Here is a 26,323-nt window from a genome sequence, read left to right on the forward strand (position 1 = left end):
GTTGTTAGATAAGCTAAGCTCCCTACACATGGTTATAGTTGATTGTACAGTCAGTGAGATTGAGATTATAGGGTTAACCCTCTATTGATACAGAACCTAGTTGCTTTGTGGGCTTGCATGAAGGTAGTTGCTTTGTGGGCTTGCTTGTCTGAGAACAAGGTTCGCACCATAGATGCCATCAATATATTAGTCTCTAAGCAAATTTATAATATTTGTGCTTGATGGTTCTTCTGTGGTCCCTGGCAACGATGTAGCTAGAGCAACACCTTGATGCTCGGCCAAAGTTGCAATATAACGGGTTTCATACCTTTTGAGACATACAAAATGCCTGGTACATTTTATGCAAGTGTTTTAACAAAAGAATTTGGGATCACCAACAAATAGTGATGTGTGTGCCCCCTATAAAAAACCACACAGCCGACAGCCCAGCAGTGGGCACCCCGTGGGACTCTAGTTGAGAGAGCTATCCAGTTGGGCAGATCCACACGCCCGAGGGCTCGCGGATCCTCATATCGGAGACGGTGCCTACACCAGAGGATTCAGAGCATCATTGCAAGGCATCGGGCTCATCCGACCAGGCATCTCACTATGGCAGAAATCTTGGCCATCCGGCAGAGACCCATGCTAGAGCTCCTAGGATGATTACCACTCCAGCCATTTACTGTTGTACTCACTGTCACTTTTGTACTCCCCATATTCATGTATTCTTGTATCCATGTACTCATGTACCCGATTTTGACTAGTAGCATTAGCTTCCCACTCTCCCTAGTTGCTGCTTCCGGATGCTCTCTACTGATGTATTGTAGGGCTAGATACTTACGTTCAGTTCTTTCTTTTCTTTTCCAGACAGTGTATCAGATGTCACATGGTTGTAACTTTGGTCTCATAGGTCACTTTGGCCTTTTTATGACGTTAGTATAACATTTCATTTCTCTCTCTCTCACACACACACAAAACAACACACGTAAAAGAAAGGCACAAGATGTTTTGTAAACGAAAGAAACATATTTGAAACAGCTTGATCGGGGTGCCAGCACAATCCTGCTCATGTTTCTTAAAAAATGTGTTATGCTTTCAAACCCCCTGTTTCTATTTGAGCATGGATTCAAATAGTTGTACCATTAATCACCTTTGTTTTTAATAGGATGAGGAAACCTAAACAACAAGCTGTGGTAGCCTTCAAACTACCATTGAAACGAAACCCACCGCAGACAAGGTTGAATTGGGCATCTCATACATTAATCTGTTTTTTGATGCCTGATCGTGACATACCTGCAGGACACAACAGCACTTCCCATACATTAATAGCGTTCGGAAAATAATATTTATACCTGTTTTTCACAAGCTGTGGTTGTAACATTTTGAAAATGTTGGCAGAGATCTGTCACATATGCAGCATCTGTATCAAAAATGCTGAGTTGGAATATGCACTTTTTATAAACAGACATTGTCATTTAGTTGTTCAGTTATTAAATGATTGCTTTTGCTGTTGCAGATTGATGTCGAAGAATCAAAAGCACAAGAGCTTGGGAAATTGCAAGCTGCTTTACTTGAAATGCGGCAACAAGTAGAAACAATGGGGGCTCATGTCTGGAAAGAGCGGGAGACAAACAAAATGCTTTCGAGTCAGTTGGCTAACTTGGTCAAAGTAAGGCCAACTCTTGAGGCCAGTGAAGCTAAAAACCAGAAGCTCATGAAGGAGAATGAACACTTACGGGTATGGATCTGTGTTGGTGTGGAACTGTTCTGACTGTTTGTTCTTCAGTTTTTAAGCTAGTCTGATTTTTTTCCTCTCTCTCTCTCTCTCTCTCTCTCTCATTGCGTGAGCCTCCGCCCCTAGCCCTACCCTCTGCTTGCACACTGGCGCCCTGCCCTGCCCTGCCCGTGCGCTGCGGGCACCTGGCCACACCCTGTTCTGGCTGCGCTGCGCTGCGACCCTTCCCCTCCCTTTTCCCACCCACTCTTGCTCAGGCCCCCTAGGCAGCAACATAATCTTCTCTCTCTCTCTCTCTCTCTCTCTCTTTCTCTGTTTCAGGTCCCCATTCCGGCCCCCAAGGCAGCAACATAATCTTCTCTCTCTCTCTCTCTCTCTCTCTCTCTCTCTCTCTCTCTCTCTCTCTCTCTTGCTTGCACCAAGATGAAGAGATCCCGGAAATGGAAGGCCTTGCATCCAGAAATGAATGCATTCATTGACAAGATGGAGAAACAGGTGCTCACTAGCTCAGAGAAGCCATAGAATCATCCCTTTAGGTGGATGCGTGAAAGACGGTCTCAAAGTTAGCAGGGACATCCTGATATTATGCCAAGAAGATACACAGGATAAGGGAAATTAAAGAGCTCAAGGAAGTGCATGCGACCGAAGTGGGAAAGTGGAAAGCACAAGTTGAAGACCTCAAGGAGGAGCTACATGTATGCAAAGCACAGATGGAAGAAGGGAAACTTAATCCCTCCCTTGCCTAAAAAACAAACTGCAGGAAAGTTTAGTGGCCACAAAGAAGGAGATGGAGAAAGGGTGGGCCGCAATAGTTAAGCAAGAAGTAGAGAAAGAATGGACAGAAGTAGTGAGAAAACACCCCACTCCCACCCCCATGGGCCATCATACATGATACCTTGGAAGAGGAGAAGAGGAGGAAGGCCTGCACTCTTCATGTGAGGGTGATAGGACTAAAGTAGGGGGAGTCCCCCAAGGATGACGCCCTAGCCCCATGCAAGAAACTCAAAGTGGAAGGGACCCCTTATGTGGACACATGGTGTGTGGGACGGGACACCTCACGGAGGCGCCCCATGATCTTGAAATTCTTGGAACTTGCTAGTTGAGAGGCCTTCATTGGACACACGGATAGCTCTCCGAGGGGAGAAGATATACCTAGGGGATGATCTTACCCAAACCCAGGTAGAGCACAGATGGGCAATTATGCCCAAGGTGCACGAGGCTTGCAAGGTGGGGAAGTGGGTAGTATATAGGGACGGGCGAGTTATCATCACAGAGTGGCGTTCCAAATAGGAGTGTGGGGTTTGTGCAGTGTTGCCAGGCGTTTCAGAAACGGCAGGTATGAAATGGGTTTCATACGTTTTGAAACATTTCATAAAAGGTAAGAAACGGGTACAAAAAGGTTTCATACAAAATAGAAAAAACATGTATATTTTTTACTTGAAATATACAAAAGAAAAAACTGTTGACATAACTTATAAGAGACCACGTTGAATTCCTGTGCTCTCCTCAAAGTGACCCCTCTGCCCATCAGTGTGGATCTGGCATGGCTGTCCTCTGGAAGAAATTGGTCAGTTGAGTCTATCGGATCTGGGCTCTCCTCTCTCTTGACTGGAGTAACTGCTCTCTGTGTCGGTATATCTCTAGTAAGAAGCGCCCAAGTACTCGTTGGTATGATAGCTACAGGATCAACTGAAAAGATGTGTCTGCTCCTCTGAAGAGAGTAGGGTAGGTGGCTCTGATCCCATCATAATATGGACATCTGCATACAAAGTGTGACTCGCTCTCCACTTCCTCTCTACATAATCTGCATAACCTCTCCTCCCGCAGGATGCGGGCTGCTTGTCCAGCCTCAATCTCGAGGGGGGGTGATGAAACTCGGAGCTGTCCAATCACTACTCTCAGAGCATGTGGAAGATATAGATCCATGTAGTGCGGTCTCTGAATGAAACCATCATAAGTCATCATCAAGAAATGATCTCTGTAGTATGCCATCTTCGTATGGAGAGGCTGTGATGGTGTCACCCATGTGCGCATGATATGTCTCTGAATCAGCTCCTGCCTGATGACTCTATTCCTCTCTCAGTGTGTGAGAGGGAGAGGTGTGGGGCATGTAGATCGTATTGGGTAGGTGGTAATTGGTCCATATCATACCCAAAACTCTGGAGCCACTGGAGTACCTGTGTATACCATGAGCGACTGTCCCCTGACTCTGCAGGCTGCCTGGATGCCTCAAAAGCAATGCGCGGGAGTCGGTCCACCGACATGTCACTGAGTCTGTGCAAGAACCATACTGTCTGAAAGAGTGCCTCCACTAGCATTCGGTGGTGCAGCAAACTCTGCTCTCACAATGTCATGGGGAACGGATGGCTTGCTACGAACCATCCAGGATAGCAGTATGACCTGTGGGCGCTCTATTTGGCTCCATGTGGAGGTTGCCAAGCCTGGTGTCCAAACTGGGGCTGGGTACATCAGGGCTGGGGTGACTAAAGTGTCAAAAAGCCACCCTTTTGTACGGGGCTCCTCGAAATGTGCTTGATGGCTCTGTCTCTCTAGCATAGCCAAGGCTGCATAGGCTTGGGTGAGTCGATCATGGGCTGCCTGCGTCATAGAGAATCGCAAGGCTCTGCTGGTGATGTAGAGACCTCTACTTGGCTGCCCTCAAACATAAAAACAGATCTCCTTATTGCTGGCGATGTATGGAAGATCATAACCGTGGTTTTTCCAAGGTTCACTGTGAGGCCTCTGTGTCTCCGCAAAAAAGCTCTAGAGCCCCTAGATGCTATTGTAGTCCCTCCTGTGTCTTTGAAATTAGGATAATGTCATCAGCATATAGCATAATATGTACTTGTGTGTCTGAGATCTGCCCGCCGACTCTACCTCCTCGTTGAATATAGTCTGCTACCTCGTCGATGTATAGCTCGAAGAGGGTGGGAGATAGTGGCCATCCTTGCTTCACACCAATGGTGCTAGCAAAGTCTGCAGACATACCTCCTAGGCATCTGACCCTGGCTGCCTCACGCTCATAAAGAGCATAAGGAGGGAGAGGGGGGTTCAACAAAGATGTGCTTCCCTAACTTGCCAACAACTCTGACTGGACGAATCTGGGGGCCCTCAATAAGGTCCTGCATGTCACATCTCTCTATCTGCCATCCATCCTGTACAGAAAAAAAGACCGGTACATCATCCTCCCTAGGAAAGGGGAGACCCATAACATGAAGAGAAACACCTGTCCCAGAGAACACCCCAAACCAAGAATGATGATGGCCTTCCAAGAAAGAGCGAGTAATCCAGTGGTTGGGAATGGCTGCATCAATCTGTGCAATCCGTCGGCTAGAGCCTCTCAAATGCTGCGTGAAGTCCAATCTTTGCACTTGATTGAGGCTCTGAAGCCTCTTCCAAGCCAGCATTGTGGGGCATAGGGTCTCCCAGCCAGCCCAAAGAATATGCATAGCTGTCCCAAGAGGCCTACCATGCACATCTAAGATCAAATCATTCCACAGAATGGGCTACCGGTTAGCTTCCTCCACTGAACGTGGGGGGATGTGTACCAAAAAACTCCTCAGGTAGTGCCAGGCCTGTTGGAGGGACCTAACTAGGGGGGATGAAGGGGAGCGGTGAACTGCATCCGAAAAAATAAAGCGTGAGTTGAGAGTTACGTCACCTCCGCGAACAGGGACACACTTCGTCATCTGTTGCATGAGAAAGTCCTTCCACGGTTCAGTGCCCGGAAGAAAGCTCCTAACAACAAGCTTACAAAGCAAAAGCCTTACGTTGCACCTCAGGGTCAATGATATTCAATCCCCCTTCCTGCCTAGGCCTGATAATGGTTTCCCAAGCAACTCTGGCCTTGGTGTGTGCATTTCCATCAAGCCCTGACCAAAGAAAGCTCTGAATAAGGCGACGAAGCTGGCCAAAAATCCAGCACAAAGTGATAAACTAAGCCGTGGCTAGTAAAACTTGGTTAACCACCGGAGCTCTAGAGGCCAAGTCGAGCTTCCTCCTACTCGAGTGATGAAGTTTGCTTTTAATGCTTATGAGCACTGGAGCAAAGTGTTGTGCAGGGGAGATGTCAACACCCACTTGACAACCAAGGTATCTGGCAGAGCATCCTCTCTCAATCCAAGTAAAACCAACATCTGTACCCCAATCTGCAAGAGGAGAATCACTGATCCAAAAACCAACTGACTCATGCCAATTGATAGTAGCTCCTGCAGCCAAATAAAAGGTCTCCAAGGCTGTCCGGAAAGCACATAAACAAGCATGTGAAGCCTCAAGGAACAACGCCGTATCATCTGCTAACTCAGAGTCCAAAAACTCTTCCTCCGTGCATAAAGGCAACCTGAGACCCACAACACCAGGGGCAGCCCCAAGAAACCTGCTCATAGCCTTAGCTACAATGAGGAACAGTGAAGGGGCGAGGGAACAACCTTGCCTCACTGAACGGGAAATCTGAAAATGCTCGCCGCGCCCCCCACAAGCTAAAACAGTGCTATGAGCCTCCCTGTATACGCAAGACACCCCCACAAGCTAAAACAGTGCTATGAGCCTCCCTGTATAGGCAAGACACCCCTTTGATCCAGTTTTGGGAAAACCCCATGTGTGCCATAGTGCCCTCCAAAAAATCCCAATCCACTTTGTCATAAGCTTTTTTTTTAAAAAGCAAAAGAATGGCAAGAGGTTGCTGACTAGACTTTGCCCACTCGACAGCTTCCCAGAAAGAAAAGATGTTATCAAATATACTCCTTCCTTGGAGGAACCCATTCTGTGTATCATGGATAGTCCTTTGGAGAATCGGCTGCAACCTTATACTCAAGGCTTTAGCTAAGATTTTATATGCAGATCCAAGGAGGGTGATGGGCCTCCATTGCTTGATGTCAGTCTTGTCCCCACTCTTGGGGATAAGGTGAATCAGCCCCTCCGTGAGGTATGGCGGCATCGTACCCGACAACCACATTTCCTGAAGGGCAACAGTGATAGCATCTCCAATATGATCCCAAAAAAGAATAAAGAAGGTGGGAGAAAGACCATCATCCCTTGGGCATAAACCACTGGAAAGAGCATGCAGTGCGTGAAGGAATTCATCCTTCGAGAAAGGGGCATCCAGGGAAGAACACACAGCATCTGTAATGAGCCTGGGTAACTTTCTACCGTGCCACATCTCTGTGAGGAGAGGGCACCTCTGCAGTCAACAAAGACCGATAAAACTCTCAAGCAATACCCCTCACCTTATCAGGCTCAATCTGAACCTCACCGTGTGAATCCTTGCTATGGGAAGGCCTGTGTGCTGAGAAAAACTCTTTGTTGCATCTGCCACTTATCTGAGTCCAAAAAGCCTCATTCGCAAGAAACGCGAACTCAACCCTCTTGTCCATGGGCGTGAGAGACAGCTCGCCACACCTGGTGGATTGAAGGACGGGAAGGAACCAAGGGAGGTGGCGCTTGAGAAGCACGCTTGTGAGGCCTCCTGCGACCCCGAGCATGAGGGCAATCTCGAGCAAAGTGACCCTGTTGGGGACAAACCTGGCACTGATCGGGTTTACCTGCAATCTCCATACGTTGCTTCAAAGGGCCACAAGGGCCCGGAAGCAAAACATAGTCCTCAAAGAGCTCAATGTCACGAGCAAGAACCATGACCCTGGGGACAGCATCCGCCAAGGCAGTGACCACTTGGCAGAAGATGTCGACAAGGCGTGGAGGGGGGGCACTTGAAGAACCAGCCCAAAGGGGGACTTGATGGCCTCTGACATAGGCCAATATGCGCAAGGAAGACCTGGGAATCTGAGAGTAATTGGGAAATGGTTCCGGTCTTTCTCAACAGGGTCAAAATAGCTGGAGTAGGGAAGAAAGAATATCTTCCTCGGGCCCAATGGCAAAGGGTTGCCCTTCAAAACCTCTGAGGCTCCATCCTCAGAATCAAAATCCACTTGGAAGAAACCTCTTCCAAGCAACCTGACATCTCAAAAGTGTGAGGCAAGGTCAGAGGGCAAAGCCGCCAGGACCCAATCCCAAGCCTGGAGACGGGAAGGGTGAGATCCAAAGATTATGGCAATGAGGGTCGTTTTGGAGTGTGTCTCGATTTCGGCGTAGAGGACCGCGAGCTCGGCTTCGGAAAAAACAATTGATTAGCCATGACGCTAATCGAAGAAAAAGGCCACTTGAACTCGGATGAGGAGCAATCTGAACCAAGGGGAACAGGCACGCAGGGAGGCGGAGGAAAGGAAGGGTGGAAAAGGGCCAAAAAAGAAAAAAAAAGAAAAAGAAAAGAAAGAGAAAAGAAAGGGCGGGGGAAGGGCAGCGTAGCAGAATGGAGGAGGCGGAGGAAGGCAGAGAGAGGAGGGGAAGGGGTGCAAACTGGAGACAGCAGCTGGAGGAAGAGGGGCGGGCAGAAGCAGGGGCGAATAGTGGGGGAGGAAGGAGGGGGGGCGGAGGAAGGATGGGGGGCGACACAATCGACAGAGGCGGAGGTTCGGGAGGAGAGAAAACACGAGTACATGCTCCGATATATGCCAACGCGGGATCATTGCATTATATGAGTCACTCATAGGGTGGGTGAGATGCCGAGGAGGATTATCGGAAGAGATCTCCAGTACCATCTGAGTGAAGCAAGGATGTCCAATGTCTCCCACTCTTTGGTCTCTAGAGTCTACATCGATAGAGGAGGGGGAGGAGGTGTATTACTTTATGTTGATGGCATTGTGCTTCTGGTAGATTCTCTAGAGGCTCTCCAGAGGCATCTTGACACATTACAAGACTTTTGTGCACAGCGGGATCTCACAGTAAACCTCGGGAAAACCAAGGCTATGGTTTTCAACGCATCCCTTGTATTCACATCTCGACTGAGTTTCACCTACATGGGCAGCCCAGTGGAGATTGCACACTCATATGTGTACTTGGGAGTCACTTTTGCGGGACCGGTCTTCTTTATGAGCCATGCTGTAGGGGCTAGATTTATGCGAGGGTATGCTTCTCTCGCTCTGATGGAGAGACAATTCTTCTAGGCCCATTTCCAGGAGCCGAGGACCAAGATGTGGCTATTTGACATTTTGGTCACTCCGGCATTGATGTATGGAGCACCCTTTTCGGCACGTGATCTTAGAGCGGCCAAATGGCCGAAGATAGAGGGGCCTTAGGTGATGATGCTCTCCTGTATGATATGTAGCAAACCATCGGTCCCACATGATATTATCCTTGCAAAGTTTGTTGGCATCCATGGTTGTAGAGACACTCTTCCAGATAGTCACATACATTCATAGGATCAGTGCCATGGCCCCGTGGAGACTCTTGAGGCTCACCCTAGAGGCCTCCCAACAGCTAGCAACTAGCAGCAGATGGGCCCAATCATGGTATAGCCGATCAGGCTCTCTTAGGATGATAGGAACCGGGTGATGAGATATGATTTATTAGGACTATATATACAGGATACCTGGATCACAACACATAAGCCACTCTCGCACAAACGGCAGTACTACATGCATACTTTCATGAGGCATATAGAGGATGGGTTCATGCTGAGGGCCAGATATCTTGAATTATACATGTCACATGCCATGCGGATTGCAGTGGGCCAATCGCGGGTGTCATCACACGGCTCGAGGATAAAGACCGGGAGAGCCATGTAGATACCTCGTGAGGAGAGGTGTCTGCACTGTGTGCCAGCGGGAGGTCGAGTTAGAGGAGCACTTCATCTGCAAGTGCACTGTATATTATGAGTTTCAAGGGAGGGTCCACTGTCTCCTTAGAGAGGGGTCGGACCCTTATCCAGGATCATAGATTACCCAGATAAGCAGTGCCAAGCCTCTTCCTACCAGAGCTTCATCACCATAGAGGCTCAGTGATTAGGGAGTCGAGACCCCGTGGGAGACTTCTACCAAAGCGCTAGACCATCACTCTGTTCTTCCGACCACGAGAGGATGCCAGACCAGCCATGGATGACATGCCCACAGCCTCATCGAGCCACATTCTCAAGTGCTAGACACCCCCGCCAGACCCCACTTTGGTGTGACTCTAGACCGGGCCACGGCTCTACAGCGAGCCTGATGCCCAGACTCCTTGGACCTCGCCAACAACACAGACATCAGCCCTAGCTTGAGGGAGATCTTGGAGAGGCACAGAGCCACCTTCTCACGCCCAACTGATCTACATAGCCTTCTACAGGCTAATCCCATGCTTAATATCCTTGATGGCCCCCTCCTCCTATTGGAGGGTTAGCTCCATAGGTTGTATGATGATGATGGTCCGAGTTTGTACCATGTGGCTTGGATTCGACATTCCCATCTCATAGCTCTAGTCTTTGTTTTCTTTTGTACCATGATGAGATTACATGGACACTATTGTATCAATTTTGGTCTCATAGATCCACTGGGTCTTTCGAAGACGTTTAATATAACTTTCTTTCTTTCTTTCTCTGTCTCCTCCCCTTTTTATCATGTTTTCTTTTCTAGTGGTTTCTGACAGTAAAGGTTCTTGCAGACACTTGTTGATAATATTGAAAGGAAAGCTTTTGAAGCTGAAAAGGATTTGGCAAAGGTGAGAAAAGAAAGTGAAGAAAGGCTTTACAAAGCCAAAGAAGCTGAGTCAAGAATGGATAAAGTACAGGAAACACTGCAAAGGTGGGGTTCTAAGCAACTTAGTAGTCAAGATCTATTAGTCGTCTTAATTGTCTTACATTATCTCATCAATAGTCGCTAGTTAGCTCATTTTTGTACTGCTGTTTACAGGCTGGAAGAGAAAATGTCAAATTTAGAGTCAGAAAATCAAGTTCTTCGAAAGCAAGCTCTTTCAATCTCTCCAACAAGTGGACTCACAGATTGTGCAAGGCCTGTTGTGCAGCAGGTGAACAACAAACCCACCCTTCCCCCCCTTCCCAACACACACACACACACACACAAAACCCTTTACTTAAATGCACATGCACGCACAATAGAAACCCTTTTTGAGGACTGTTAAGATGAGTCCAGACACGATAACCAGTCTGTTTCTAGGTTTTGAATAGCTTCAAGCACATGCGTTTCCGGATTGACACTCATGAATAAGCGTACGATCGCAAGCTGGCATATCTGATTATGTATGCATTTAAAATTGCAGAGGACTCCTGAAATGTATCGTCTCATGAATGGAGATTATAAATTTTGGCATCCAAACCTTATGCAGGTTGGGTTAATTTGCTTTATTTTGATTATATATCTGTATTGCCATGCTAGAGAAGTACCTGCCAGACTGAATATAACTTCTCCTGTTGCAGAATTCTCCTTTCTCCTCTCAGAGCGTGACTCAGTCCGAGCAAAAGCGGCAGAGAATGCTTATAGATAGACAACAGGTACATATATAGGATGAGCATAGCACGTGTCATGCATAGAAGTTAAACATATGCTTATTGTAGAATGGTTGTGAGGAGGCACTTAGTTAAAGATGATTTTTTTTTTCCGCAGGAGAATCAAGAAGCACTCTTACGATGTGTCATGCAAGATGTAGGGTTCAGTCATGACAAGCCTGTTGCAGCATGCATCATATACAAATGCTTGCTTCACTGGCGTGCATTTGAATCTGAAAGGACGAATATATTTGACCGTGTTATTGAGACAATTGGAACGGTTGTAGAGGTAATATCTAATTCTTTGACTGGTAGTAGCTATGCCTTTTTTTTGGAAAGTTTGGGGGGGGGGGGTATTGTGTAGAGTTATGTCAGTCTAGATTAGGTTTGCTATTGGTCGCAGTATGCGTGCTTACTATGTGGAAACGTAGCTTGTTCCAGTGGAACTGTTCTCCTACAAGATTTGCAGTATGGAGTATATGGTCAGGTCGAGTCATAAAACTGGTTTATTTTGCAGGGCCAAGAAAGCAATGAGACTTTGGCATACTGGCTGTCAAATACTTCCACCCTCCTCTTCCTACTGCAACGTAATCTTAAACCAAGTGGAGCTCCTAATACTCCTCAGCGTCGCCATACACCTTCAGCCACTTTGTTGGGTAGAATGACTCAAGCAAGTATCATTTGCATATTTACAAACCTTTCATAAGTCAATTCTCAGCCTTGGCAATTATGCTTATGAGCTTTTCTATTTTTAACAATTTTTTTTCCGATTCAGAGCTTCCGTTCGCCATCAAGTATAGTAAATGTATCCATGAATGGTGGGCTTGGTGGCTTGGAGATATTGCGACAGGTTGAGGCAAAATACCCAGCATTACTTTTCAAGCAGCAGCTTACTGCGTTTGTTGAGAAGCTTTATGGAATGCTACGGGACAATTTGAAAAAGGAGATTTCACCTTTACTCACAGCTTGCATTCAGGTTTGTATAAAGCTTAATACGATATCTCTCCTGTCAGAGAGATGCACATTTAGTTGTGGTGCATGTGTTAGGGGGTTAAGAATTACTGCTAGGGGCACACACATTTATATGTCAGTACACTCTTATAGCATTGTTGACACTTGGCATAAGCTAGGTGGCTTATACATACACGTACCTGCAAGAGATATATTATGTAAAAAATGCTTGTATCTAATGCAACAAATACATGAAGCTTGTTGTTGATCCTCTCTTTGTGTGCTTCTATGTGCACCGTCGTCTTTTTCCTGTAGGTGGTCTTGTTCATGGAATCTCTCTCTCTCTCTCTGTCTCTCTCTCTCTCTCTCTCTCTCTCTCTCTCTCACACACACACACACACACACACACACACATACACACACACCTGGGCAACCAACAATTTGTATCAGAGCCCAGAATCCTGTTCAAGGGAAGAGGCTCTTTCGCTGTGTGATTCTGTCCAAGGTCCATTAGCTGCAGAGTTCCGTCCATTGATCGCCGTCTGTCGATTCTGCACGTTTGCACTTGGCTCTGCTTAGCTTCCATGTGTGGACCTGAAGAGAGCGTTGCCAGGTTGTTTTGTAGTCGCCGTCATTGCTCCGCCTCTGCAGCGCCCAGTCCGCACATTGCCACCTCTGCAGCACCCAGTTCTGCACTGCGCCTCCTGTGCAGAGCCTAGCGCCACTTGCTTCAGTCCCAGAGAAACCCGCCTTGAGTGTGTAGCCGACACAGCAGTCACCTGGAAAGGAGAGGAAGATCAGTCACACCCGTCGCCACCACCATTGAGTCTGGGAGGAGCTACCGGGAGAGAAGAGCACTGCCATCAGAGCCGCAATGTTACTCGGAGAGGGTGCCACCTGGAAGAGCTGTTGCCATCGGAAAAGAAGAACTGCTGGAGAGGGAGGAGCCACTGGGAGCCGTTAAGTCATCAGTGATGTCGTCACCAGTCAGCAAATCTAGCACGTCGTGATTTGTGCAGTCGGTTGAAGTTCGTGCATTCAAGAGCTTCAAGCTCATTCCGGGTAGAAATTTCAGAAGTCTTTTGTAAGTTTATTGTTTAGTATCTCTCTCTGCAGACATTTGACCATCTGACGCATCAACTCTTTTGGAAAGAGTTTCTGTTGGGCATATTTTTGGGGCACTAGTACTTGAATTCGGGTAGTTTAGTGGTGCATTTGTCAGTTACGGCACAAGCTACACCAGATATGTCTGTTGTTTTGTCGGGAAAGGAGAAATTCGATGGAACAAATTACTTCCTATGGAGTTTTATGATTCACAATCTGCTGGTAACCAAAGGGTATGGGGAATTGTGTCTGGTGAAGACACATGCCTACCCACCATTCAGCGAGCTACACTGCAGCCACCAGGACAGTTGCCCAAAGAGTAGTTGGGACAGATGTTAAACCTCTGTACATCGTAATGCAGATCAAAGGAGGTGGGATTCTTGGGATGCACAGGCAATGCCTTTGATAGGCTTGTGAGTGAAAGGGTCTAGCATTCCGCATATCAGCTCATGCGAGAGAACTAAGAATGTATGGGATACCGGAACTCACTGATGGGTGGCTGGCCTGATGTGATCACAAGCTTGGAGTAGGTTGGTGACAAATCTGTCATCAAAAGCTGGGCTAAAGCCACGGGCCCGCATCTCTGTGAAGATCCATCTGGCGCTCTGTGGCCAAGGGCCCCCTAGGCTCACGAGTACGGCTTGAAATCCTGGCCAAGACGAAGTCCTTCCAAGGCTCACCACCTGGGAGAAGTCCTCTTAACAATTGATTTGCCCAGCAGGGCAAGGCTATGAATGGCAGGGTCGACGATGCCTAGGCCCCCTCTGTGTTGCGGCTGAATGATCACTCTCCATGGGCAGGCCTCCCATCATTGCGGGCCTACAAAAAGTTACGGATCAACCGCTGTACTTGACCAATGCAGGATTGGGAGAAGGCCCAGCAAAAGGTAATATACCACATGGTGGCAAGAAGGATTTGGTTCGCCACCACCACTCGGCCAGCTAAGAAAAGCCTCACTGAACTCCAAGACAAAAGCTTCTTCCGAATGCTCAGAAGAAGACAATCCCTCGAGTCCCGTCTTTGAGCTGAGAGAAAATTGCTCATGGCCTAGGCAACACATAGGAAGAGGTATGGTGCCAGTGGACAGCCCTGTCGGACCAAGCAAGAAAGGGGAAATCTGTCACCTCGGGCTCCCTGAATCAGAACATGACTGTGAGAGTCTGTGTAGAGGCCCGAAACACTGCGGATCCACTCCACTTGGAACCCCATGCGGTACATCGTGTGCTCTAGAAAGCCCCAATCAACTCTATCATAAGCTTTCTCAAAATCTAGAAGGAGCACAATGAGGTCCTGTTGCCACATCCTCGCCGAAGCTGTTGCCTCCCAGAGAAAGTGAACATGTTGTCGAGAATGCTCTGATCTTGAACAAAACTTGTCTGAGTGTCATGGATCAAGTTGGGGAAGAAAGGCTAAAGTCTCTGGTTGATGGCCTTGGCCAAAATCTTGTAGGCGGTCCCAAGGAGGGTGATGGGTCTCCATTGCCAAATCTCCGATCTGTCACCACCCTCCTTAGGAATCAATAGAATCAGACCCTTTGATAGCCTCTCTAGTATGGTGTTTGTAGTGATAATCTCATTGAAGGTTGCTTTAAGGCCGCCTTCCATGAGATCCCAATGGCGAAGAAAGAAGGAAAATGTAAGCCCGTCCGCCCCCGGGCATTTGTCCCTGGGAAGAGCCGTCAAAGCCTCCACCAGCTCCTTTGTTGTGAAGGGAGTCAATAAAAAGGTCCGGAGAGTGGGGGAACTACCTCTCTCGTGTGCCATGAGACCCTCTCTTGCGCATCCACCAGTTGGATAATGGGGCACTTGTGAGTAGGCATGTGAAAAAATCCGTGGCACATGGGGGGGTGGGGGGTGGTGAAATGATAGTTCCGTCCTGGCCTTGCAACCTGCAAATACCATCTCTCCGTGTGTGAGGGCTTGCAATCTCAAAGAAATCCCCGGTGACTCTATCTCTAGCCTCGGTCCAGAAGAAAGCTTTGGCATGATATTTGTACTCCACCCTTCTCTCCTCTATGGATTTGATCTCTGTACGGGCGGTAGCAAGCTGACTTTCAATCCACGGGCTATCGGGGGAACTCTCCTAGAGACGTTGGAGAGAGGCAAGACCCCTTCGAATGCTCCTCTCCTGCTTACGGAATCCGGCTAATCTGCTCTGTGCTGCCTCCTGCAAAAAACTGTTGATCTTGCCGAGGCCTGTATCCAAGGTGTGTGCGGCATAATCTGAGATAAAATCCAGTCCCTCCCATTATGCTCTATCTTGTTGCAGATCTCAGGGTCCTATGTGAGGCATGTGGAATCGTAGTGCTCAAGTGCCTGTCGTGCCTCCAGGGGTCCTCCAAGGATAGAATGACCAGACCATGATGTGAGAAGGTAGTGCCCACCAAAGTAGCAATCATGCCCCCGTGACCACAAGCCCACTCATCCACATAAGAATCTATCAAGTCAAGAGAGATGGGGGCCGGTGCTGCTCCTGTCAGACCGCGAGAAGCATTAAGTATCGGGGCTGCACCCAAACTCTGGCAGGTGCCAAGGGTCCTGTGCCTGGATCAACTCCTCCCAAGCAGAGTACTCTGAGCTTGAGATTGTAGCCGTGCCTCCTCCAAGTCTTTCCTCTGCTGACACGATCATGTCAAAGTCTCCACCCATACACTCCTGTGCCCGGATCAACTCCTCCCAAGCAAAGCACTCTGAGCTTGAGATTGTAGCCGTGCCTCCTCCAAATCTTTCCTCTGCTGACACGATCATTTCAAAGTCTCCACCCATACACCAAAAGTCAGCCTGCGGGAGGGATTGACGGACTGCACTCCAGAAAGTGCCTCTACCGGCTGCGATGTTCAGGGCATAAACATTGAGGAAACCCACACAGTCCTCTCCAATCCTAATGGTAACTCACTGAACGCGCCCAGTGACAATGACATCAGAGCCAGTCACTGCCGGCAAGAGCTGCTAACTGACAGAAATACAAACTCCCCCTGGCGTTCCGGAGGGGCCAAAAGAGAGACCAAAAAGTGTGATTCCTGCTTGATAAAATCTTCCCGCAGTGACGGGTACGCCCCTCGAAGAGATGGTGCTCCTGGAGGAAAAGAATGTTGATGGGTGCAACAAATACATGAAGCTTTTGTTGACCCTCTCTTTTGTGTGCTTCTATATGCACCGTCCTCTTTTTCCTGCAGGTGGTCTTGTTCGTGGAATCTCTCTCTCACACACACACACACACACACACACACACACCTGGACAACGGACAATTGGTATCAGAGCTCAGAATCCTGTTCGAGGGGAGGGGCTCTTCCGTTGTGTGATTCTGTCCAAGGTCCATCAGCGGCAGATTTCCGTCCATTGATCGCCATCCGTCGATTTTGCATGTTTGCACTTGGCTCTGCTTAGCTTCGATGTGTGGACCTAAAGAGAGCGTTTCCGGGTTGTTTTGCATGCTGCCCAGTCGCCACATCGCCGCCTCTGCAGCACCCATTTCTGCCCTGCGCCTCCTGTGCAGAGCCTAACGCCACTTGGTCGAAGTTCATGCATTCAAGAGCTTCAAGCTCATTCCAGGTAGAAATTTCAGAAGCTTTTTATTAGCCTATTGTTTAGTATCACTCTCTGCAGATATTTGACCATCTGGTGCGTCAACTCTTTTGGAAAGAGCTTCTATTGGGCATATTTTTGGGGCGATATTACTTGAATTTGAGTAGTTCAGTGGTGCATTTTTCAGCTATGGCACAAGCTACACCAGATATGTCTGGTGTTTTGTCGCAAGAGGAGAAATTCGATGGAACAAATTACTTCCTATGGAGTTTTATGATTCACAATCTGCTGGTAACCAAAGGGTGTGGGGTATTGCGTCTGGTGAAGACACGTGCACCCACCATTCAGCGAGCTACACTTCAGCCAGGATAGTTGCCCAAAGAGTAGTTAGGACGGATGTTAATCCTGCTGTACATCCTAATGCAGATCAAAGGAGGTGGGATTCTTGGGATGCACAGGCAATGTCTTTGATAGGCTTGTCAGTGAAAGGGTCTACCATATCCGTATATCTGCTCATTGCAAGAGAACCATGAATGCATGGGATACTTTGGAAGGGATGTATCAAACTCGCAAGGAGGCTCGGATTATGTATTCAAAGAGACAACTGAATATTTTATCCAAAAATGAGGGTGACTCAATGATTGAGCATCTTACCAAAATCAAGGATTTGAGAGAGCAATTGCTGAATATTGATGAGGTTATACCAGACAGGCAGTTCGGCTCAATCACTTTCAACTCTTTGCCTCCTTCCTATCTCAATATCCATACCTTTGAATCTCTCGTTGAGAGGAGGTGTCAAGTCCATCAGCTTATTTTGATGAGTTAGTGGGATTACTTTTGCGGAAGGGAAGACATGGGCTAATGTTTTAGGTACCCGTGGTGGAGATCATGCATTTTCGGCCAATGGTCAGGGATAAACTAAAGCTTCTGGGTATGGTGGGCACCAGTTCTCTAGGGTTGAAAATGGACAATAGTCTTTTAGGGCTGATTCATTGGGCAAAGGTGATGCTTCTAATGACAAGGCACTGAAATGCATTTTTGTGGGCTACAATAGTGAGAGTAAAGGTTATAGGTTGTATAACCTATCTACACACAAGGTTTTCGCTTGTAGGGATGTTGTATTTTCTGAAAAGCAGGACAGCAAGACCATAGTTGTCACTGTACGAAAATACGATACCATACGGGAATTTTTGGTACGATATGAAATTTTGGGATACCGTAAGATAAAATACGGTTTTTTTTTATAACACTTACAAACTATGGACCATCACGCTTGAATGTGAGGAAGGGTTTGTGGGGGGGGGGGTGCGGAGGAGTCTATAGTGCATGGGTAATGCGATACCAAAGGTCTCTCAGTGTAGCGTTTATGACTAAGGGACCGTCCTTGCACGAATACAGGCAGTGCATCTACGGTGATAGGTTTAGGGACTCCTCTATAGATCAAAATGGCCCTGTCCAAATCTCCTCCCTCGTACATAACTTGAGGATCTGACTGTCTAGCCTACCTATACCAGGGATCTCCAAGTGATGTAGCAAGATTCTCTCAACCTACCAATCAAGTGTACACTCCCAGTCTACCTTGCCAGATTTTTTAGGTATATTGAGTGGACACGAAAGTTGTGAAGTATTGTGGGCATTTGGGATCTTTGTTGAGCATAGTTTATATTTTCTTTGAGCATTTGGATTTTTTTTTCTCAAGGTTTGGGGGGGGGGGAGGGGCTTGTACCATACGATATCATACGGTACCGTATCGTACGAACCGTATAGTACGAATAGGTTTGTACCAGTATGAGAAACAACCATGATCAGGACAGCAAGTTGAAATTCAGCTTTTGCCTCAGAATGGTCATGTAGATTAGGCCGTTTCACAATCCAACTTGTTGCTCAGTGTGGCCGCTCGGAAGTGATGGAAAATCACGCAGACTCGTATGGGACCACCGACTCCGAGAACTCACTTGCCTCCACTTGAAGGCACTAGAAGCAGTTGTAATCCACGGGGGCTTCCATGATCATGGGGGTTTGCCAGGGGACTTTGGAGGAAGGGAAGCCACACGAGATGCTGCAATCATCATTTGCACAGGATCACATAAGTGGTGAATCAAATGACGAGCGCCAGGAGGGATCCGGAGTAGCCGCATGCGCCCGGGGGAGGGGCTGAAAGAGGGTGTGAGGGAAAAGAAACCCAGGGGAGGGGAGGGGGGATGCGGCGAGGGATCACGTCAAGAAGGAATGGGGAAATGAGAGGGATCACTTCAAAAGGAATCGGGAAAACAAGGAGGGGCAAGAGGTGAGGGGGGAGGGATCAGTTCAGATGGAATGTGGGAAATAATGTGTGTTTTGTCCTTATATCGCTAGGGTTAGTGCTAGAGATGTAGGTTAGGGTTAGGGCTTAGTTGGGACGTGGGGGCTTGGAAAGTTCACACGTGGGCTAAGGGTGCTAGCAAGATGAGGTCTAGATTGGCTAAGAGCTTATAATTAATAGCCTAGGGCTAATAATGAGTAAATGCTTATAAATAAAGTAGGAAAGCATTATAAATAATGCAAGGGCCAATGATAGGTAGGTTATTGCTATATAAGTGACCTTGGGGGCACTTATGAGTTATTGAAGTATCCACATGGTAGATAGAAGGGCTACCAGGGGCATGCGTGATCTCATGGCCATGGAGGTGCAAGGTGGGTGGTTCGGCCTAGTGGTATTGGACACTAGGTTGGGGCCATCCGTACCAAGCATCTCACAGCAATCAGACCTTAGGCTCGGGGGTGAGTGCGGAGGACTCTATGGTTGGGTGGTGAGCCGTTAGCCACAATCTATCGATGCGTATGATGTCGGGTCTATGAAACCTCATCAGGGTTTCAGTTCTAGGTGAGATGATCCTTGGGTGTGGTCTATGGAGATCTTACATTGGTATCAAAGCCCATGCTCATATTAGGGTTCGGTTTTAGGTCAGATGATCCTTGGTTAGGCCATGTGAGGACCTTACAGTGGTATCAGAGATGGATTTGACAAGGATAGAACCCATGGATGTGGGGATTGATGGGCTGATGCGGAAAGTGCACAAGACAGTGCCCTTTACCGATTGCTTTTGGCAAGAAAGCCAAGTGCTTTCCCTGTATGGATATGCAGTGAGGCAATGGGAAGATATTCTTGGCATGGATGTGCAGGAGAAAAAACAAAGAAGGTTTCCTTGCGTGGATGTGCTAGGGATTGAGGGAGGTGAAAAAGCAACCCACATACAGGCTGGACAGTAGCTTCAATATGCGGGTAAGGTCTTGATTTGATTGTCCCCGCATGACTGTAAGACAGTAGGCAGTGGCTAGTAGGCTTGGTGAGTAGCAAGTTTTTCAGAGCTGGGACCTCTTAACACAGGTCCAGGGCATAGAAAGAAGGCTTTGGGTGATAGACAGCCACTGAAGGGGACAGCAAGTGGCAGAACTGAGGGTAAGGTTAGCCAGTAGGGGAGAGAAGTGCTCAGTTCAGGCCAAGTCTGATGGAAGAGAAGCACTGTGTCTAGGGCTAGCCAAGGGCCACCAGATCGGGGCAAGCCATGGGAAGTGTAGTGCAGACCAAAACCAGGCAACACAGGCCGGGAAGATGTCGCCCAAGGCCACAGCCAGGTGCCGGCAGGGCAAACCGTGTGTAGACCGTATGGAGGAGTGACATGGGGCTGTCCTCTGTGTGGGGGGTGAATCATAGCCTGAGAGGGAAAAGCATGCATGAGTGCAGAACTAGGGTGTGTGTCCTTGATAGTGACACAAAGCACACCATGGTGCGTTTGGGGTCCTATGATTTAAGCTCCACAAAAGCAACTTCAAGTGGGCGGTGGTTTTGAAAATTAGAGGGGGCAGATTTTTGATGTTATTAAGAGTGGATAATTTTTATAACAAAAGTCTGATTGCTTGTTTTTTTCTCTGCGCCTATTTAAAAAAGGGGACTTGGCCTCTTAGTGAATACAACACACGCGTGACTTCTCTAGATTCTGGAGCGTGGGCGTGTGGGAGCCTTGCAGATACGAGCTTTCTTCACCGAATCTCTCCTACAAGTGAGATCTAGCTTCGCCAAACCTTTCTTGAGTACCCTACAGTATTTTCTTTAACCTTTCACTTCCCCTCTGCCGTCAACCTTTCCACCACTTCACACAAGTTTCGTGTCTAGTGGAGATATATGGAGCCGTTAGGCAGTCATTATGTGGAGTTGGTTGACAATATCGACATGGCATTCGTCTCAACAGTAATGACTTTGAGCACATAAAGCCACCGGGTTTGCTTGGACTTTACCCTCTGTGAGTTGTGATGCTGCAAGATGATCATAACAACATGATCTCGGATCCTATGAGGGAGGATAGTGCTTAGTCTGAGGGTAACGAGTGCTCCTTAATTGCACCAAACAGCGATCGCCTAGGTGTCAAGTGGGGGCAGGACGCTCGTAATACGTGGAATTCAAGCAAGAATCGACACACTTGTTCATGGGTCCACGAGTGGATCCATAGTCTTGACCCCGAGACCCTAAGTCTTAACGCACAATTTCTCAAGTACTTTTTTTGCATATCCTTTCTTAATGAAATTCAAGTTTTCAAGGCTCTTTGTGATTGCCAATGGTGATGGAATCTTTTTTTGCATACTCTTACCCTTTCTTCATGAATGTAAGGGTCTTTCTAGGGGTGGGCAGAGAATACCCAGATTCACCATGAAGCCATAGCATTATCTGGATAGCCATTGGGTGGTAGGTGATCTTGTCGGGATTGACATAACCCAGGATGTCGTGTCAAGCAGTCTTGTGGTAATAGTCATAACTGAGGATGCCGAGGTTTCCAGACGGCTTGTAGATGGGTAGTTGAGCCTCACTACTTGGAAGCCAGGCTTCTAGATGGAACTAACACCAGACATCCTTACGGTGACTAGATTTGAGTGGAACAATGATTGGGTGTATGTATGATGGTATCTTTCATCCTTGATTTTGCACGGATTACAGCCCGCTAAGGTTTGACCTTGATGTTCAGAGGGGGATTCGGTTGCTTCAAGGTGGGGTTGTGGGAGGGAAAGGTGGCGATTCCACCCACGATCGTATTCTCAATGAGGGTTTTATGTAGGGTCTGCCTTGGTGGTATGGGACACTAGGGTGTATTCCCATATAGGATCTCCTCAAGATTCTGGATTTCTTGTCTGAGACAGTCTGAGACAGTCTATGCTTTGGCATAGCTAGCCTCCGGTCATTGTGAGGTGTAGTACTAGTTTGTGAATGGCAACAAGATAACGGAATTTCTTGGTTGTCCGAGCATGGCAAATCACCAGAAGGGTCACAAGCTTTATAATTCATCACACACTTTCTCATGATGGCCAAATGATGTTATTGAATTTTGATACAATAGGTAGCCTCCAACGTATATTGGAGAGACAATGAGTTTGAAACTTCTCAATCTAGGACTTAGTGCCTAACACCAATTGGCTGATCTAGGGTCATTGGACCACCTGTGATATACTGACTTTGTGGATTAGGTTCATGAAATAACCATAGCAGTCACATGAAATAACCGTAGCAGTCAGTGATGCTCCAGGATGGATGTAGTTCCACAGAGGCATCTAGAGTCCACAATTTTGCAATCATGTGGATTCTCATGTTTCCTATGGGTTGCAGACGAGGAAGGTGTTGACCAAGCTCAGCGGATGCCCTAGTGACTCAAACAATCTGTCTCTGTATAAAGCGGGAGCAGTAGCAGGTACTGGGAATGTATTTATTCCTTCAACAACAAGTAAGCAAGCGAGCTTTCCCCCTCGGGCCTCGGTCCATCCTGGACATGTTGGGTGAGGATTATACTTCCTAGTTGTTGGAAGTGCACCTCTAGTCAAGGAGATTGTGTATTTATACTTCCTAGTTCTTGGAGTAAACCTCTAGTGTTGAGTATTCAGGATTTACAAGAGCAAAGCACACATATAACAGCAGATGAGGAGTTCTTCTTGCTTAAAGTTAAACTTATTGTCAAAACTTTCATTTGTTTTGTTAGGTAGTCAAAATATTTCGTCATTATGAACGTTGAGGTTTAAAATCAGTTGGGAACTAGTGTGAGAACTGGTTGATAGAACCTGTCTTGTTCTAGACACTGTGGAAATTGTCCTATAGGATCTCCTTGGGTGATTGAGATTGTTGGGACATTTGGTAGCTTTTTGAAAGGGTGTCGTTCAGTTTTTGCTCAATTTGGTGTGGTGAAAGCGTAGCTGGAACCACAGTCACAAGAAACGTTTTGAGGTTTTTTGGGTTTTGTTTCGAAATGTTTTGTCCCTCAGCTAAGAAACTGCAAGATTTCAAAAAATCCATAATTTCATAAAGTATAAATACTTAAAGAACTTATAGTAGCCATCAAAAAACATAGTGTAATGGTGAAAAAACGGTGCCTTCTCACACACCTCGAGGAACTATCCTTATTTTGGTGAGGCATTATGGCAATTTTGCTTGATTAGATGCCACAAGTGGTTCAATCAAGGACTCTTAAGTAGAAATTGGGAAAGATTTAAGACATTGAAGGATGGTGTATAAAAAAAAAGGGGGAAAGAAGAGAGGAGAAGAAGAGGAAAGGAGAAGAAAAAGGAAGGGAGAAGAAGAGAGAGGAAGAAGAAGAGGAGAGAAGAAGAGAATTAAGGAAGGAGTAGAGGAGAAAGAAGTAGTAGAAGATGGAAAGGGAAAGGAGGGAGGCACGAGGAGAAGAGGGAAGGAAGGTGAGGAGGAGGATATGGAAGAAAAACAAAAATAAAAAAATCCTCAATAATTTGGGAGGGGGGAAAAAAAGAAACCTGAAATTTGGGCAAAACTGTTGTACTGGAGAGGTTTCGAGGTTTTTAAAAACCGTTTTGAAGTTTCGAAGTTTTGAGGTTTCGAAAGCTAGAAATAGTTTTTTTTGTTACTATGGCTAGAACCGAACTTGTGATAGTTGGTTACTGGCATTTAGAGAGCATATGATATCTGGGAGATCTTATATCTTTTCTGGTGGATAATTGAGAGAATGCAAGATGACTTGAGGAGTCGGAACTATTCAAGGAGTTGGACCTTTTTTGGCCAAAGCTTGAAGGTGACTTGGGAGAATGATTGGTTCTTTGGGAAGGAGAATGATTGGTTCTTTGGGAACAAGTTCCTTCAGCTGGTAATCTTTTGCGAGCATGAAGCCCGGTGATTGACGGGTGATCTCTCTCTTCTAGTGGATTTGGACAACCTTTGTATTGACATGCACATGAGACTTCCAAGAAGTGAGGGTTCTGACAGTAAAACAGACTTGGATGGAAGAGTGGAGTTAGGTTAGAGGAAGGAGTTGGTAGTTATGCCTTTGCCAAATTGGAAGCAGTTGTTGGGTTTAGTCTTAGGTGAGGATTGGACAAAGGAGATCTTATGATTAAACACGGGCTTTGTTCAGCTTTGGACATGGGAGATCTTGTGTTTGGTATATTATGCCTTTGATTAGAGGACTTCTCTCACGTGAAGGATTGTTTCACATGCATGGACATGCATGAGGAGGGAGAGTTGATACATTTTACTCGATCATGAGTTTGGACTTGTGATGGGGTAATGAGATGTTGGAACTTATTTGCACCCGATGGGCTAGTATGCCGATAGAACTATACAAGCACAGAGTGCCCACATTTGAGGGATAGACCTCGCTTTTGTTGTGCACATTGTCAAAGATACGACAAACATGACACAAACCAATGCTTAAGGTAACCCCCATTGGCCAAGGCGATTGCATGTCCCTCCCACAGGCAACTCTTGGTCTTGCCTGCCCCTAATGCCATATGCAGCCACAAGACACAAGAGCTACCAGGGGAGTGCATGACGTTAGGGCCAAGCCCCTACGCACAATAGCATGGCATGTAGGGCATTGTGAGCATGTCTGACGACAAGACATGCAAAGGAGAACAATGCGTGATGTGAGTGGTAGCCGTTATAGTGTGCGCTGGCAAGCCATTAGTGCACTAATAATCTGGATAGCCAGGTGTACATGGCAAAGATGCGCATGGGGTAGGACCATGGGGATCACACATAAAGAGAGGAGAGAGAAGGGTCCTCACGCAAGGGAGGGACCGAAAAACAATGGCATGTGTGGGCTAAAGGAGGTGGCCAACCAAATTCAGGGCTATTAGCTTTAAAAGAGAAGAAGCAAGTATGAGTTATTTATAACTTAGACACCCTGTTTTAAGTTAAAAGTGAGGGGCATCCAAGAAGCAACACAAGAACGATGCAACTCTCTTGGCATTGGTTTTTCTTCATCAAACATCTTTTGGAAGCAAACTTCATTGCACCTTCTCGTCAATCATGTTTTTGTTACTGTTGTTCTCCAAGTTAGCATGCACATTTCGTGTGCACTAAAGATATATGGAGTAGGTGGTGGGTAGTAATTTCGTGAAGTCATCTAGTAGTAACGACATGGAGTCGATCGACAATGATGACTTTGAGCAAACGAAGCCACCGAGATGGCCAAGATTTTACTCACCACCAGTAGTACAAGTGGAAGATAAACATGAGCATGTTGTCTAAGATCCTCTGGGGGAGGATAGTGTTGGGACCAAGGTTGATATGTGCTGCATGCCTTCGCAACTGATGACTGTGGGGTTGTCAAGTGGTGTCAGGAGGCTTTTGCTAAGTGGGATTCAAGTTTGAATTTGCACAAACATCAGTGGTTGATGTCAATAGTCTTGACATCACAGGACCTAAGTTGTGGTGCTTATTTTCAAGTTCTTTTGTATACTTTTTTTGTAAACCCTTGATATATAAAATTTAATTTTCGATGGCTTTGCCAAACTGAGATGGGATCTAATTTGTTAAATAGTAGGTGTTAGGCAGTCTTTAGAAAGGGTGCCGAGTAGGCTTCAAGGCTGAGTTGTAGGAGAGAAAGTTGGCCATTCCACCTATCATCATGCTTAACGGGGATTTTATGTTTGGTGTGCTCTAGTAGTATGGAATGCTAGAGTGTATATTCATTCAAGGTCTCGTGAGGCTTCTTGGGCATAGTTACCAACAGTCTTCACAAAACAAAAACAGTTCAGAGCAACAGGCCTTCTACACAAGTTTAGGAAGAGGACGAGATAGAGGAGGCCGTGGATGCAGTCAAGGAGGTGGCCGAATAGGTAATCAGAATTATGGCCAGCAGCAGCAACAAGAGCAGTCCCAGAATTCACAACAACAACAACAACAACACGCAGGTGGAAGAGGCCAATTCAGAGGCAGGGAGAGTCAAAGAGGTCGTGGAAATTGGCAAAGGCAGTATAATGATACACGTGGATGCTTTTATTATGGTAAGCCTGGACATGTGCAGGCAGATTGTTATAAGAAGCAGGCTGACATGCAAAATGGAAAATTGTAGCAAAACAACTATGCATCCTCGAGCAGAAACAATGAGAATAATGAAAGGTTGTTTGTTATGCAGCATGTCGTTAATGTCATGTCTGAAAATGTTGAAGCAGCACATAAAGATGATCTATGGTACGTTGATTCAGATGCTTTGAAGCACATGACAAGTCATGGGGAGTGGTTCAAGGAGATGAAAAACGTTGAAAGATCAGGTTTTGTGGAAACAGGAGATGACACTGCTCATCCAATTGCCCATGTTGGAGATGTGCCATTGTCTATGCAGGATGGCAAAGTAAAGTACCTTACAGATGTACTTCATGTTCCGAACATAACAAAGAATCTGGGTTCAGTTGGCCAGATGATTGAGCAGGGTTTGCAGGTTGGTTGTTTG

General features: G+C 46.8%; 1 protein-coding gene and 1 pseudogene across 1 annotated transcript in view; one reads left to right on the forward strand and one right to left on the reverse strand.

The window, feature by feature from the left end:
* The window catches only part of LOC147611518 (myosin-11-like), a 151,537-nt gene that overhangs the window by 118,514 nt on the left and 6,700 nt on the right, over window positions 1-26,323 (forward strand). The window contains exons 23-30 of the mRNA XM_086784912.1: window positions 1,496-1,717; window positions 10,184-10,323; window positions 10,432-10,546; window positions 10,799-10,864; window positions 10,956-11,030; window positions 11,143-11,313; window positions 11,542-11,694; window positions 11,800-12,000. Of these exons, the coding sequence (XP_086641038.1) occupies window positions 1,496-1,717; window positions 10,184-10,323; window positions 10,432-10,546; window positions 10,799-10,864; window positions 10,956-11,030; window positions 11,143-11,313; window positions 11,542-11,694; window positions 11,800-12,000 (1,143 nt within the window). The remainder of the gene's footprint in view (window positions 1-1,495; window positions 1,718-10,183; window positions 10,324-10,431; window positions 10,547-10,798; window positions 10,865-10,955; window positions 11,031-11,142; window positions 11,314-11,541; window positions 11,695-11,799; window positions 12,001-26,323) is intronic.
* On the reverse strand, window positions 3,392-4,321 carry LOC147611519 (uncharacterized; annotated as a pseudogene).

Source organism: Cibotium barometz, chromosome 47 (genome assembly GCF_041138505.1).
Source record: "Cibotium barometz isolate CiBa-2024 chromosome 47, ASM4113850v1, whole genome shotgun sequence".
NCBI lineage: Eukaryota > Viridiplantae > Streptophyta > Polypodiopsida > Cyatheales > Cibotiaceae > Cibotium > Cibotium barometz.